Source organism: Arachis stenosperma, chromosome 6 (assembly GCF_014773155.1).
Source record: "Arachis stenosperma cultivar V10309 chromosome 6, arast.V10309.gnm1.PFL2, whole genome shotgun sequence".
NCBI classification, from domain to species: domain Eukaryota; kingdom Viridiplantae; phylum Streptophyta; class Magnoliopsida; order Fabales; family Fabaceae; genus Arachis; species Arachis stenosperma.
The window spans coordinates 114644043-114661179 of NC_080382.1; the positions used below are offsets into that span (position 1 = coordinate 114644043).

Sequence of the window (17137 nt, forward strand, 5' to 3'; positions counted from 1 at the left end):
ACCAAAAGTAACAAAACCTAAGAAATTGTATTACTTTGGGAAAGATCAATGAAATTTGATCAGCCCCATTTGAACCTGAATTTCTCTAACGCCTATTCCATCCAAATTACCAAGGAATTCCAGTAAAACAATCTTTCCATGTCCATTTCGTATATAAAATGACAATATAAATATAACCAAGCTAGATCATAAGAGTTTATCCAGCAATTTATGCTCAGGATTTCTGGGCGAGTAATTCGCAAGTTATTATATTAGACATGGATGAAGCAGACCTACCAGCACCGATGACAGGAACTATGTTGAAGATTGGCTCCTCACCATTTAAAACTTTCTTCTGACTCGCTTCAGAAAGTTCCAATAGAGCCTTGTTGAACATAGGCAGCAGCATAGCTATCGACATTTGAAGGCTTGTAGGGATATAGATCCTCAAACTCTGCACAAGATAGAGAAAATCAATTATTTGCATCAATACATTAAATAAATAATGCTTTGGGCATTTAAGATGAAAACATCTGGCATGTCATACTTAAACACATACTGACCATTAAATCTTCCCAGCCAAAACCATTATCGGCCATGACTTTGTCCAGAAGATAGAAGCAGAATCTTGATGACTTCTCCATGAGTAACTTATGTTGAAGATATTGATCATCATTGACAGAATCAGCAGACACAGAATGGAAACATATCTTTGCAGCATCTTCACTCGTTATAGATAATGTAACAGCATAAATCATTCCTGGAACCACAAGTTTCCGAATACAAGAATCATGCCAATTTTCCTGCTTGAAACCCCAGTAGTGGGGTGCTTTGGATCCAGAACTTTCTGTTATGGTCTCAGTTGCTATCTCCGTGCCATCGTCAACATAAAGAACAGGCTTTATTTCTACACATGCACTGGAAAGATGCCAACTAAATGTTAGCATTAATATCATATCAACATTTATCATGAAGAAAAACACAAGCCATTCAATAAAAACCATCCCCTTACAACCAACCTATCCCATATCAAACAGTAATATAAAATAACAGCATAAAATAAAGTAAAAAAGAGAACTCAGCTAGTATGCTAAGAATTCAGAACAGCTTTATCATTAGTTATGCTGAGAACAATTCACTGAGAAAAGATAGCACAACTCACAATAAGAAAGCGTAACAGAGAAAAGAAAATTATAATTCCTAAAGTTATAAAAATGCCTGCCTAAAAATTGCATTTCCATAAATTTATGGAACGGCCATAGTACCTTTTAGGTAGATCAGGAACAAGGACATAAAGGACTACAGGATCTAATGATTTGCAGGTGTTTTGTTCCTGTAACTGAAAGATCCTCATCTGCCTAAGGATTGTTTCTAGTTTCTCCTGCATATCATGTCTCTCTGATGATGAGACACGTTTTGAACAGTAAACAACAAACATAATTGCTGTTGTGGATATGGAACAATTAAAGCATTTTGCCATATTTTCAGAGTTTCTGAAGCATTTTGCCACAGCTTCACAGTTTCTGAGAGCTAGTTCCAGTTCAGCAATAGCACCTCCACTGCAAAGATTCATTGTTGGAGGGTCAAGTCCCAACTGACCAGCCATATAAAGTATACTATCATGCAAGGTTGCCTGAAAGCAAAAGCATTCACCTTATAAAATGACATTTCACCAGATAATATTTGAAATGTGAAAGTATATACCAAATACCATACATTAAATGATGAAGAAAAATTTGAGGTAACCAAACAAACAGTCACTACAATTGTATCATTCAATCAGATAACTCAATACACTTTCTCATATTTTAAAGAGAGCATCTATAATAATTCCCAAACATTATAGATATTTAAAAATGAAGTTTAAAAGACAGATGATTATCTGGTTTCAACCAAGTAGAGACTATAGTCAATAAACTCGCATTCTACAATTCTTCTCTATGGAAATGGTGCTTCCGTGGTATAGTAACTTTGTCATCAAGATCCAAGCACTTGTGGGTCCATACCAGTATATTGACAAAAAAAAAGTCATTCTACATATAGTCTCACTGTCAACATTGCATAGAATAAACCACACAAAAATCATTACATGAGGTCGGATTTACCTGACTGTATGGCCCAATGCAACTAGGTGCCCAAGAGGAAATACTCTGTACATGCAAAACCTTTTTAGCTTTATTATTTGACACAAGAACTTCCATATACGCTTTGCTGAAATTCATCTCTACTAGAGGCATTTCAAATGTGCTACAAGATGGGACCCCAAATGGACACCTCTCCGGGGTGATAAATTTCACATATGTCTCATTTGCCTCTGAGAACTTACTCATGTCATCTATGTAAAGGTGAATATAGACTACAGTCTCCCATCCAAAGCCCAAGCCAGCTAATAGTGATTCAATTTTTGTCAAAACAGTCTTCAAATCTTCCCGCAAATCTGCTCTTGAAAAATAAATACAGCTCCGTCAAAGAAAGAAACTATGCACAAATATAACGAGGCAATGAAATAATCTGAAAAATAAACAGGAAAGTAATGAAGACCACCATTGCATGAATCTTGTAACGAGCAACTTAAGGAGAGTGTTTTCTTGTTATTTGTTCTTGAGATGTTAAATTTATGTGCTAAGTCATCAATTGGGTCAGCACTACAATCCAACGGCTTAAATGTGTCTTCACATCTTTCTAAAGTGTCTTCCACTTCAAACACAGTTCCCAGTTTCTGAACTGAAGTTTCACTTATGTTGTCTGGTGATGTTAAAGATTGAACATCTACCTTCTTTTCCAAATGAAATTTGAAAGAATCAAGTTTTCCAACAGGATGAAAGGGATGTTCAATGTCCCTCACAATTTGATATTCATCAAGCACAATTCGAGCATTCTGGAGATTTAAAGAAATATTTTGATGAAAGAAGAAAATAGAAATACAAATAGGGATCAAAATTGAAGCAAAATGAGTAGCAATTACAAGATTGAATTCTCAAGTTCAGTGTGATCACAAAATTGAAAACAATATGAATGAAAGCTAATTAACACCAACTTTATGAATGGTAACAAAAGTGTAAGGAACAGCTCCAAATTCAAAGATTACACAGCCATAAGAGAGAGAGAGTATGAACTTACAATGAATAGGGGGCAATCAAGAGTTAACGTTTCATATTCTCCCATTTCACCAGAAACATTAAATCTATGTAACCTGCACGAGATAATACAAGAAAGAATGAACTAAAATCATGGCATGATGTTATTATAGAAACTTGGAAGAATTTGCATAGACACAACACAAAATAAATAATAAAAATAAATAAATAAAAATTGGAAAATAAATAACTTTGGCATACCGTGGTAACTTGTTCAAATAAGCATTTAAGGATGCTATTTCTTTACCCAAGTGCTTTCCAGGCACCAAACCCAAGGCGCATACCTTGTAAAATAGAAAAAGCATTAAATTCCAGACTAAAAACTGCCTTATACAAAAGCAAGTTGAACATAATAATTAATTTATAGAAGTAAATGTCATCACTTGCATAACACTTTCTTTTTTATGGCGCCATATCATTCATTCAACACCAAGGCAATGCTCAATTTTATAAAAGTACTAACATTAGTATCATGACATCTTTGAATGTTGTCAATTGTTGACAAGTTAGAATAAGAACAACCATATGATTAGAACATAGGAATTCTCTCCCATTTATAATAAAGAAGAAAAACCATAGAGAGCAAAAGACATTACCAGGAAAGTTAAAAAAATTATACCTTTACAATTACAGCCAAAATTCCATTTGCAATCTGATCAGGGCCAGAACTAAGTTAGTATTATATGAAATCTGAATGATAAGAACCAAAAAAATCAATGCATAATTGCATGCATGCATGACTAGACTAGCTATCAATTATGCTGCCATTTACCATTTCTTGGAGAAGCAATGATTGATCTTGTTTCCACAAGTATGTTAGAGAAACAAGGCCTAACCTTGAACAAACACTTTCCACCCGCAATCTCCGATAGTCTGCTGCGATGATCCCAGAACACACTGCAGTAACTTCAGGCATCTGCCTTTTCACCTCACGAAGTAAAATAAACATATCTTCAACTTCATCACCCTCGGTTGTTATGTAACCAATCGCAGTGTGTCTATCGAGAAAATATCAGTTGAAGGTTAAAACTGAACATTAATTATATGAATTCATATTCTAAAGCTTTGGAGAATGCAATCTGGGAATAAGCATTTAGAGTTAGGAACAAGTTTGAGTACAAGAAAGGGTACCCTAGATATGTAACACCCGAGTTGTTGCATATTTCGGAGGATAAAACACACTAATAAACTATTTCAGTTTTAAAATTATGCCAATGTTGTATTTTAGTTTTTGTTACAAGCATGTCTTGAATGATTCTATGTAGATTCGATTTGTCATAAACATATTTTATGTGATAGGATTAGACATTTAGCATCAACTTGGTGCAGAACTCATGACCTTTATACAGAAATTCCTCTCTTAGACATGTTGAGAAATTGAAAAGATTTGCTTTATGGATAAATCTTTTGTTTTGTTTTGATTTTGTATAGGGGAAACTGTATCCTCAGTTTGTATTATCCTTCTTCTCATATGAAAGAATCTCTTTTTCTATATATATAAAACACATTATGCATCTCAACCTTTCTAAATACATATCAAGCCTTTTTATGACAATAATTAAGACATGAATTGTAAGTAAACAAATCGCCTTTTGAACTTGCATAAAATAATCCATAAAGCATGTTATGAGGACTTTTAGTTACATCCCAATTGCCTTAAAATTATTTGAAACTAATCTATGAACTTGCCTAAAATAAAATCATACGTTCTACAAAACAGATTTATGTCAATAAAGCTTGCCTTGCCTCTCCTCGAATTTTCCTCCTAAACAACGGCAACCCCATGCATTCTGCGTAGCTAACAATAACTTGATGACCAACCTAAAACAATAATATCCAAACATAAATGGAGAAACAAAACTAAAACAACACTGACCTAACAATTGAAATGTGGAATTTTATTGCTATACCATATTCAAAGTAGTACTAAGTTAAAATGCAAATAACCAAAAATATGTGAAAGATGAAAGCCTACGGTATGGTACATGAAGCTATCGTTATAGTAAACGTAGCCATAGAACTCGTCGACTTTATCATCAGCCCACAAGTTCGCCAACGCAACTATCTACCTCCAACACCAAAAAGCAAAAATCAAAGGAAATTAAGAACAAAAATTAAGGAAAGAGAAATAATTTTAAAAAATAAAAATGGGGAACCTGGTGGCCATAGTGAATGGACTTCATCATGGCGTAGCAGCTGTCTTTGCCGCCGGTAACGAGCGCCACCACCTTCATACTCGCTCACTCACTCACTGAACTGAACTGAAGACTTGAGTTTTTGGGCAAAAAGGGTAATATTCAAAAGTGCTCAAGTGGAGGCGTGGCTGAAGATCTCATGCAAATTTTGATATCTGAAAATCCTAAACCAGCATAAAAAATGTCACCAAAAAATATAAGTAAATTAACCAAAAACAAAAGAATGAGAAAATAAAACAAGACATTAATAAAAGGGGATATTTGCTTCTATAGGAAAAAAAAAAGAAATGAAGATAGAGAATGAAGTCACAACAGATAGAAATGGTTAAAGCGACCATGATGAAGTGCTTCGACTCAGCTATTGTCATTGAAATTTGGAACGATGGAAAATGGTTGCCTCTTCCATTAAGAAATACCGTAGGAAGAAGACCATACCGAGAAAGATGGATCGGAATCCATCGATCAAAGGAAAAAAATTTAGACCATTTCTCAATTTGTGCATGTCATCCTTGAGCAGGAGCCATGCTAATCTTCTCTCTATCATTCCAATTTTATCGGATGTTCACGAAGGGTCGTGCCTTTATGTTCGCTTCGCTATTATATATATACACTTGTATGCTATTTCTGGTGCTTGACGTAGGCCTAACATAGAACATGACATGCTTTTTTTTATTTAAATTAAATTAAATAAACTTGTTATTTATGAAAATACATAAAACAAATACTATATACAAAACAAAAATACGTAATGTGACATATTTTAATAGTGTATATAAAAGATCATTAAAAGCACATTTTGAGTACTAAATTATTTAGATGTTTTATTATATTAAAATTAGATTTTTGTAGTTAATGATAGTGCTCACGTAATATATTTTTAAAAGTATTTTACTATTTTTCAATTTATTTCTTTAATTTATTAAATATAATTTATTACAATAAATTCTAATTTATTTGATTAAATATTTAAATATCACACAATTTATTATAATTTATATTAATCAACTAATTGTATATTATATCACTTATTTTTATTCATTAATTTATAAAGTGCATAATAAATTAAATCATTTATTATTTATTTTAATTAAATGTAATAAATATAAATTAATTTAGTAAAAAAATCATTGTTTCCTGTATAAAACAATGAAATAATGAATTTGGTCTAATTTTATCTATCTTTATTATTGTATAATTATATTATTCGAATTTATATTAAACTAGAATGTCGCTATCATTTTAATTTTAATGATAATTTAATTTATTCAAATATTTAATTAAAATAATTTTTTAATCTTATTTTTAATTATTTCTGTTAACCTTAATTGAAATTATTTTATTTGTTCTATAATTTAGGTTAATCAAATTGTCAACACATATTTGTCATAATTTACGTTAATCGAATTGTATATTTCTCTCATCACTATAAAAAAACGCTTGTTACTTTGAAATTTATATCGTTATTCTATAATTGACAGTATAAACAGTGTCGAAAATTTTTTACAAGCAAAATTTTTCAGTCTGACATTAATTATCGAAGAATTTTTTGTCGGTATTTTCAATAGATTATCGAGTCTAAAATTATGATAATCCGATGATTACATTGGGGTCATTTCACTTTAAACACGTTTGTGTTATTTAAATTAGTTATTTAATTTGATATATGTTATATTTAGGGATAAGTATTGTTTTAGTTCCTAACGTTGATGGTCAGAGTCGAAACCAAACGTAATTTTGGATTTAAAATTATCCTTAACGTGTTTTTCGTATTAAAATCGTCCTTTTGATTTTTTCTGGACAAAAATGCCCTCCACCACCACCACCACGAGCACCTTTATCTCCACCACCAAGAAAAATAACATCAATAAAATCAACACAAATTCAACAAATCCTGAAATCAGAAATTCAGCAAATCAATCCAAATTCAACAACTAAATCAAAAAACAACAAATCAAAATCAAAAGCAGTCACAAAAGTAGAAGCAGAGGTAGTCATAGAATCAGAAACAGAAACTCAAGCAGAAGCAGATGCAGAAGAAGAAGATACAGATGCAGAAGCCGAAGCAGAAGAAGAAGCAGATGCAGAACCACCGGCGCTTTGCCACCCATCACCAGCGGCGGTGACGGAGCGTGCGAGGACCAGCGATGCGCTCCACCCTCGGATCCCTCTCTCTCCTCGGCCACCCATCACTTGCGGACCGACGATAGAACGTGCGCGGACCAGCTCAGCCTCGGATCCCTCTTTCTCTCCTTCGAGCGCCGCCCTCCTCTCGTTGGGCTCCTCTTCCCGGCGACGCACTCCACGGCGATAGAAGCATGCATGAACGGTCCTCCCCGCCACCAGCGCTCCCTCTCTCTTTCCCCTCTTCTCTTCTCCCCTGTCGCAGCCCATCTCCTTTCTTCTTTCTTCCGGCAACGGCGACGGCAGCTCCAAACTTCACCGGCGACGTCCCCTCTCCCTCCCCTTCCCCCTCTTCCTTTCCCCTTTCCCCTCTCCTTCCCCTCCTCCCTTCGTGTTTCCTTTCCCCACCCGCCCCCCAAAAAAACGTGTTTCCTTCCCTTCCTCCCGAAATGCGTTCTTTTCTTTTTTTAAAAAAAAATTATAATTTTTTTATTAAAGTAAGAGTATTTTAAGAATAAAATTAAATATTTTATTAAAAAGGACGATTTTAATACAAGAAAACATGTTAAGGATGATTTTAAATTCAAAATTACGTTGGGAGCGATTTTGATTCTGACCCTCAATATTAGGGACCAAAACAATACTTATCCCTTATATTTATGGTTAACATTTTAAGAATGACTAATGATATCAATTGATGAAATTACGTCTTATATTAAAATAGTTTTTGTTTGGTTGCTAATTTTATGTATTAGGTTGATTTATTTTTTTTTCCTAAATCATATATATATATAATAATGTGGATCAAATGAATTAATGTAGAATAAATTTGTTATTATTATAATTGACTGCAATAATTACACTAATTTTGTAGTTTTTTGTATGAAGAAGGGCTTTAAAAGCCCAAAACAAAAGCACTACTACAGGATTGAAATTTTGAGTGCTTCTTCTCTTTCTCATTGCTTTTTCATTGTTGGAATTCTTCTCGGCTAACTTTTCCTTTCAGCTCATTCTTCCTTTTTTTTCACTCTTTTTTTCCCTATTTTCATTAATTTTATTTTTCTCACTCTTCTTTTAGTAGATTTTCTTTTTCTTGCTCCACATGTTGATTAAGCTTTTTTCCATTGATTTTTTTTTTGCACTTCTTGCTCTTTTTTCACATACCTTAATTTTTTTTATTTTTTTATTTTATATGTTTTGATTGGCAAAGATTTATGATAAAGAACGTATATTTTATTTTCAATTAAATTTTTTTTGTCTTTGTGAATCATCAATATATATTTCTTTTTTTTGGTTGGTTATAGAGGATCTGTAATTTTAGATGTATTTAGATGTAACCTAATTCTAAAATTCTTTACTTGAAAATATACTCCTTTTTAGTTCTTAAATAGTATAAGAAGTATGATACTATTGTCTTTTTGTGTGTCTTATTCGATTATTTTTTTTAGAATTTACATTTGTTTTTAATCTTTGTTTACCAGGGAAAACGGCTAGGCAAATTCTTTGGAGATTATTGCACCACCAACAGAATATTAAAATCATATCAGACTGATCAAATTTTGGTCGGATTTAGAGAACCCAAATATATTAGCTCCATCGAAATGGTATTAATGGATGAGCAGGTAAATATAATTTTATGTACAAAAATTTCATGATGCAAAATTCATAAATCATAATTTTCTATAATAATTACTATGTGTGTTCTCTATTATTTTTAATGATGTTTTTGAGTCTCAATAATATAAATTTTTTTAGTGTGTATTTGTCTTTTTTTTATTTGCTACGTGATAATTGAATAACTGTTTTTTGAGTTGTTATGACTTTTTTTATTGTCTTAATTATTGACTATTAATTGATCTTAATTTTTTAGATTTTTATATTCTTAGTTGGTGAAATTAATTTTTTTAGATTTTTTTATTTAATAATTTGGATATATTCTATTATTTTATTTATTTTTTTTATTTTTGAGAAAAAGACAAGCAGGTTCTTGATCTTTTGATTTGCGGACTTTCAAGTCCTTAACCTTTTTAAAATCTAGACATATTGATCCCTCATGTTTATTTGGGTTTGTTAGACCCAACAGAAAAATTAAACGTGATTTCCGTTGTACTGACCTGATTGATATGAATACACACGTGAGAGAATTTTTAAAATGAAACAAATTAGACACAGGAATCAACCTATCCAAATTTTAAAGAGGTCAAGAGACTTAAATATAATTATAAATTCTCACAAACTTAAAATATTCACAAACCAAAAAATTAGGAATTGATTTGTCTTTTTCTCTTTACTTTTTTTAGGTGTATTTTTATCTAAATGTCAAATGAAATTTCCAAATTCCTATAATGAAATGTTTCTTTATTTCTATTAGAGTAATGAAAGTCGCAAAAGTTTGAATTACTTTATTGGTTTGTGATCCAAATTTTTTTATTAAACTATTATGAAAGAGTACATGGTTCATTTTAAATTGGATCTATATGTAATTAACCGTTTCTTCTTCATAAGTTATTTAATTTGCCGTCTCTATACAAATTTACCTACAAGAATCTTCAATACACTTTTGTCATCTTATACACAATATAAATAAATTGATTATAAAATTAACTACCAATATAAAATATATGTTAGAATATAAATATACATTAAAAATAAATTAAACTACACATATATTTATATATAAATATATTAATAATTAATTTTAATTTTAGTATACGAATAGCATTTTTGTAAATTAATAACTAAATATCAGAACCTTTTAACCAATATTTTGTCACAATATTTTTTCTTTGCTTATTGTTAATATTAATTTGGATATTTGCTTTTTTTTGTTAAATAAAAAAATTAGCTCTTCACATTCTTAGCCCGAATTTGCTCTCATTGGTATAAAATGAATTGGATATATTGTATTTGAGCATTTAATGGTTTAGTTCTAATGTTCTGAGATTTCAAACCATTTGCTGCTTTTGCGTTATTTTTTATTGCCTTTGGGTCTTAAGTTTGTTTTTTCTTTATTTTTGTTGAAAGAAATGATATATTAATCTCTCTTGTATTTTATTGAAATTTTCTTTAATTATTTAATTGGTCTTTGTTAGAAATAAGATGATAAATTGGAGAAAAGATTTGTGTGTATTCAAGTTGTCTATTTATGTTGTCTAGAATGATACAATATAAAGGGGTATTTATAAGTATTAAAAGAATCGTAAAAATAAAGACGTAATCTCATATAATAAATATTCAGATATACTAAATAATACTAATTGATCCTAATTATATTCTAACATCCCCCTCAAACTAAGTTTGAAACTTATTTAAAACAACAAAATAAAGAGGAAAAAAACTGCATAAACTGATAAAACGGGTGCAAACGGAACTGCCGGAAGGAAGCGCAGATGGAATTGCCGCTTGTTTGAAGGAAGCGTCGCTAGTCTGAATGAAGCGCAGACGAAACTGTCGCTTGTCTGAAGGAAGCTGAAGGAAGTGCAAACGGAACTGGCGAAAGCGCAGATGGAACTGCCACAAGGAAACACAGACGAAACGCAGACGAAATTGCCACGAGAGAGAACACAAACGGAACTACCACGAGAAAACGCAGATAGAACTGCCATGAGAGAAATAGAACTACCGAAAGAGAGCGAAAAATATATGATTTCTTCATGAGAATAAGTAAGCAGCGTATGACAATGGTGCTTGATCATTCGACTCGAAAAAAATACAAGACAAAGAAAATAGGCTAGTCGGTGAGGTGAAAAAGTATCAATGGAGTGACAAAAGGTAGGGAAAAATAGCATAGAAAAAAAGTGCAAAAACTACGACGATTTCATCGCAAGGAAAACAACATATCCTCTTCAAGGATGATACCATGGCTCTGATACCATGTTAGAAACAAGAGATTAAACTGAAGAAATGATTTGTGTGTATTCAAGTTGTCTATTCATGTTGTATAGAATGTTACAATATAAAGGAATATTTATAGGTACTAAGAGAATCGTAATAATAAAGACATAATCTCATATAATAAATATTCAAATATACTAAATAATACTAATTAATACTAATTGATCCTAACTATATTCTAACCGTCTTTATTGTTATTATGTATAGACAATAAATAATAAAATGTTTTGCTTTGTACAAAAATAGAAAATCATTATCCATGCTTCTGTAGGTAGAGATCTCAGATTTGATATATGTATTCGGATCATTGTTATCAAAAAGAGTTGTGTATATTTTTGCATATATTGGAGTTAGCAACAACTATAAATTATATTGCAAAACAACACATCTTTTTAAATTATCTTTTTAAACATGGACTACTATGAGACTCTTTTTATGTGATGTAATACCATTACATGGTATTAAGTTGGTTTTTTTAAGAATAAATTATAAATTACTCTCTTTAACGCTTTTTTGGTTGATAAGTATGTGGTTCATAGTATAGTATATAAATTGATTTTTATTTTATTCTTATAAAAAAATAACACTAAGATGGGCAATTTTTGCACAATCCTCTTTTTAATATTTTTTTTAGACGACGTTGAAATTATGACCGGTATAGAGGGCGAGAAGCAATATGTAAATGATGACAAAACTGATAACATATTGGTCATTCAAATTGAGAATGCCAAGTAAGAGAATTCAATAACTAATATGTTTATACAAGCTATTTTATTTTTTTAATCTTTATAAAATATGTTCTCTCTACCGTTTAAAGCTTATTGTTGGTTTTAGAAAAATGAAGGACCGGATCAAGAGTTTTGCGACAACAGATAACCAACGGCTCTCTATGGTTGTCTTTTAATTTGCAAAAATAAAGACTTTTTGAAATATCTGAAAATTTAATCACTTTCAAATGGTTATATCTTTTATTGTAGTTGTGTTTATTATTTATTAAAACGTGATTCAATTTAAATTTTTTAATTTTTAAATTTTATAGTGTGATACTATATGTAATAATAATAAAATAGTTAGTACTATGATTTAAAATTAATAACAATTTGATTATTTTTATGTAAGTATGATCATTGGTTAACTTTATTTGGTCAAATTATTCATTTATGTAAAGTTGCTTAAATTCAAATATATGTCAAGTAAAAGTCAGTGTTTTTACACAATTATTTGATTTAATTTTTTTATCAAAAATTCCTATTTAATTTTTTTTAAAAGATAATCAATTGTCTAGAACTTAATAATATTCAATATCTGTATGTATATGTGAGTGTCTTTTAGAAAATAACTATTTAGTATTTAGTCCAATTTTTATTGTTTAACTTTCACACTATTTTTATTTTTTATGTAGGTTGGATTTTATATTGTTATGGCCACTATTTTTGTTGTTCATCCTGTTCCATATTAGTAGTATAAGTCCTATGTTTGTAATTGAAGCTAATGTGGATATATACTGACGATAAAAAGGACATGAATGATGTAGTTGATAGGTACAATTCTATTTAAACTTATTTCTGCAATATTTTCAAAAATGATAATGTAATTATCTAATTAAATGTATCTTTTTAATTTATTTAGCAGTATCTAAATTAAAATCAATAATTAGTAGACAATAAAGGAACAATTTATTAAGCTGTAAAATTAACTATTTTTCCAACATATCACTGCAAAAATTTAGACATTTGTAGCATAATTATTTAAAAAAATTCTAAGATTAGTGGCAGGAGAACAATAATTCTAAAACACTAAGAGTTAATATGATCAATTTTTTCTTTTGGTCTTAGCTAAATATACATTTTAAATAAGATAAATTATTGTAAGGGATATATGATAGTGGTGAACACTTCAATAAATATGCTTTATTCTCTTGTGACACTAGAAAATTTTACGTGTGTAAAGTATGATTTTTTCTCTTTTCTCTTGCTTTTGGGAATTAAAAAAAGGGGACAGTATCATTTTAAAATTGTTTATCTTTTTAAAATTGGTTAAGAAAATGTCTAATAGTACATTTTGTTTTCAATTTAACATTTTTATCTTTTTAAAATTATTATGAAGGCTAAAGAAAATTAGGGATAAATATTGTTTTGGTCTCTAACGTTGAAGGTCAGAATCGAAATCGTCCCTGGTATAATTTTGGATTTAAAATAATCCTTAATATTGCATTTCATTTTAAAATTGTCCTTTCTAATAAATTTTTTTTTCTAAATCACAAAAATACCCTTTTTTCACCATTTCATTCTTCTTCTTCTTCTTCCAGAAGAACAAATTCTTCTTCTATTAACAAATTCTTGTTGCCATTAACACACTCAAGATTCAGCCATTCAACCTTCCTCCTCTTGGTATCTCACTTTATTCATTCATTTTGTTTCACTCAGATTCATTCTTGGTATCTCACTTTTACTTTGCAATCTGCATGTTCTAAATTAAAGGACCCCATAATTCAGAAATAAAAAACAACAACAAAACCAAAAACAACAAAAAGCAATAGCAATTCAGAAATCAAAACAACAACAAAACCAACAATAAAAATTAAGAAATTAGGAATTATGATGAACAAATTCATTATTCAAATCCAAATTCAACAAATCAAAATTAGATTCAACAAATCAACACACAATAATGATAAAATCAGAAAATAACAAATTAAAATTAGAAGATGCAGACCCAGAAGCAAAAGATGCAGAAGCAGAAGCACTCAAGCAGAAGCAAAAAGTAGAAGACGAAGCAGAAGTTACAGAAGCAGAAGCACTCAAGCAGACCCAGAAGAAGCAGAAGACGAAGCAGAAACAGAGATCGTAGCAAGAAGCAGAAGCGGCGAGACGGCGAGGAGCAGCGACGAGGCGGCGAGAAGCACTGGCGAGAACGCGGCGATGAGGAGCAGCGGTGCAGAAGCCGAGGCTCTCTCCCTGGCTCGCGACAGGACGGCAGCTCCAAATTTCGCTAGCGCCCTCCCCCTCCCCCCTTCTCCTTCCCCTTCTCCCTTTCCCCTTTTCCTTTCTTCCTCCCCCACCCTCCCTCCTGCGTCCTTTCACCTTTCCCCCTCATGTCTCTCCTCCCCCCTCGTGTCTTTTCTTTTTTTATTTTATATATTTTTTATTTAAAAAACTATTTATAAAAAAGGGTAATTTTGTCATTTACAAAAGAAATTTATTAGAAAGGAAGATTTTAAAATGAAATGTAACATTAAGGATAATTTTAAATCTAAAATTACATCAGGGACGATTTTGATTCTGACCCTCAACGTTAGGGACCAAAATAATATTTATCCCAAAAAATTATTATCAAGAAATACAGCACAACATGCAAATACAAATTGCACATAAAGAATGCTACAATAAAAATTAGGTAGCTTATATACCAAATGAGAAAGATTTTTTTTATTAAATATTTTAATTATTTTATTTACTAAAATAGATATTTTGAACACTATTTACGTTTTTAGATTTTGTTACATATCTCATTTATAGCATAAACGAAACTATTATACACATATTTCGTTTATAAACGAAATAAAGCCAATTAGAATCATGTCTTATCTTGTTTATAGTGTAAATAAATACAGTGTAAACGAGATAAATTTATAATGGCTTGATTTTTAAAAAAATAATATACTAGTTTTAAATGGACAATTTCAAATCACTCGTTTTAGATTTAAAAAAATTAAAATTGATATCATTGTATAAAATTAAATTATATTAGAGAGACAATTTGCAAAAATTTTCAATTTAAAAAAAATTGGATTAACTTTAAAATAAAAATTAAATTGATATTATTTTAATCGTAAACTTTTTGTAATAATACATATATTTTATTTATAGTGTAAACAAGATAATTATAAATTTATCTCGTTTATATTATAAACGAGATATGTGTATTTTTTTTAAAATTTCATACATCTTAGTATAAATAAGATACGTGTATAATTATTTCGTTTACACTGTAAATGAAATATGTAATGAAATCTAAAAATATAAATAGTGTCCAAAATACCTATTTTACTAAATAAAAGAATTAAAATATTTATTTAAAAACATTCCAAAAAAAGGGTTGTATATTTAGTTTCAATTTTCAATTTAATAAAGGAAACACTCGAAAAAAAGTATTGCTTAATTGAGATGATCAATATGAACTGTTGTGAGAAATTAATCTCTTTCGTTGTCGTTATAAAATTGTTTTTCTGTTGTCTACTTATTATTGAAATTAATTTGGATAGTTACTTTCTTTTTGTTAAGGGTTAAATACGATTTTGATTTCTATGGTTTAGGCTAAAAAATTTTTTATACCAACTTTTTTTTGTATATAAAATCATTCATAAAGTTTTACGTAATTTTAAAATCGTCTTTTTAGACAGATTAATTTTTTAAATGATAAAAAGATCACCCTCTCTCTGTTCTCACTACCACCATCACTCCACCTACTACCACTTCATCGGCATCTGTTCATGAATCCAACAAGAAAATCCAACCTTCAATAACAACCTCAAATAAATCAAAACCAAAATAATAATTCATCACCAAAACCATCATCATTAACAAGAAACAAGAAATTCATCATCATCACCATTAACAAAACTCAGAATCATTAACAAAATTCATAACTAAAATTCTTCTTCTTCCATTAACAGAACTCATGTCCAAATTACAAGAATAAGAAATTCTCAAATTCATCTTCAATTACAAGAACCCCAAATTAGAAATTCCCAAATTAATCTTCTTTTTCAATTTTTGTTTGTACCTGACATTTCTAAATGGTCACACTTTTTTTGTGGCTGATTTTGAAGATACTATCTGATTGCTAGAAGAAGAGACACTAACTTTTTCTCTTTACAAATCTCACGGCATTTATCCCTCTCTATAAAATTTTCGAAGATTTTATTAGAACCTTATACTCCATCGAAAACGGCAGCGAGGGGGACGTTGTTGGTAAAGGTAGAGGAACCGCTGAACTGCTGGAAGATACGAAGAACACGACCACCACCACCACCTCTCTAATGACGACGAGGAACACGAGGACGAGGACCAGGCACGTCGCGTCGCGACGAGGTGAGGGCAAGTCGCGACGAGGCGAGGGCGTGAATCGCAACACTGCGAGGGTAAGGGCCAAGCACCAACGAAGACGAGGTGCGGCGAGGCGAGGTGAGGGCGACGGCGAGGGCAACGACGAGGCTTCCTTCTCTCCTTCTCTTTCTCTCTCTCTCTGAGTTTTTGCTTCTCTCTCTGAGTTTCTACTTCTCTCTCCTCTGAAGGTGTGATGGAGATGATGATACTGAGGGTATAATTGTTCAAAAAATGATTTTAAAACTACGTTGAACCTTAAAGATGATTTTGTAGGCAAAAAAAGGTTAGAGATGAAAAAATTTTTTGGCCCAAACCATAGGAACCAAAATCGTGTTTAACCCTTTTATTAAATTGTAAATTAGTTATCCACATTTTTTGACCCAATTTGCTCTCTTTGGTATTAAGTGAATTTGACATATTGTGTTTGAGCATTTAAATTAAATTAGATAATATTTTTATGATTTTATTTAAACTAAGAAGTCACAAGTCAAGTGTTAATTGAATTTTTTACATAAAAAATAAGTATAAGTTGAATTTGGTAATTTTTTATGGTACTGCTACAATAACTTTTGTAGCATTTGATAAGGAGGCCACAATTCTACTCGGACAGACCTATGCTGAGATGATAAAAGAGTCGAATGTAAATAATTTTTACTATTATAACCATTTTGAAAGCCAAACTTATAATTTGGGATCAAGCTCC

General features: G+C 30.7%; 1 protein-coding gene and 1 non-coding gene across 2 annotated transcripts; both read right to left on the minus strand.

Moving 5' to 3' along the window:
• Positions 1-214: 214 nt before the first annotated feature.
• LOC130932678 (diphthine--ammonia ligase-like) lies at positions 215-5350 on the minus strand. Its single transcript, XM_057862069.1, has 12 exons — positions 5273-5350; positions 5092-5181; positions 4858-4937; positions 3889-4114; positions 3736-3768; positions 3318-3400; positions 3100-3172; positions 2524-2857; positions 2085-2416; positions 1245-1612; positions 543-897; positions 215-433 (listed from the first exon to the last, which is right to left on the minus strand). The coding sequence occupies exons 1-12, from the start codon at positions 5348-5350 to the stop codon at positions 215-217; spliced, it is 2271 nt and encodes a 756-aa protein (XP_057718052.1).
• Positions 5351-5782: 432 nt separating this feature from the next.
• LOC130937002 (U6 spliceosomal RNA) lies at positions 5783-5889 on the minus strand. Its single transcript, XR_009068241.1, has one exon. It is a non-coding gene; the product is annotated as a U6 spliceosomal RNA (small nuclear RNA).
• Positions 5890-17137: the final 11248 nt, after the last annotated feature.

What these genes read in the sequence shown, in the direction of transcription:
- LOC130932678 (XM_057862069.1), bottom strand. Translation starts at nt 5,350, where the DNA reads ATGAAGGTGGTGGCGCTCGTTACCGGCGGCAAAGACAGCTGCTACGCC. An exon ending in TTTTGGCTGTAATTGTAAAG is followed by an intron (nt 3,401 to 3,735) that starts GTATAATTTTTT and finishes CTATTTTACAAG; the next exon opens with GTATGCGCCTTGGGTTTGGT. An exon ending in GCATTGGGCCATACAGTCAG is followed by an intron (nt 1,613 to 2,084) that starts GTAAATCCGACC and finishes TTTTGCTTTCAG; the next exon opens with GCAACCTTGCATGATAGTAT.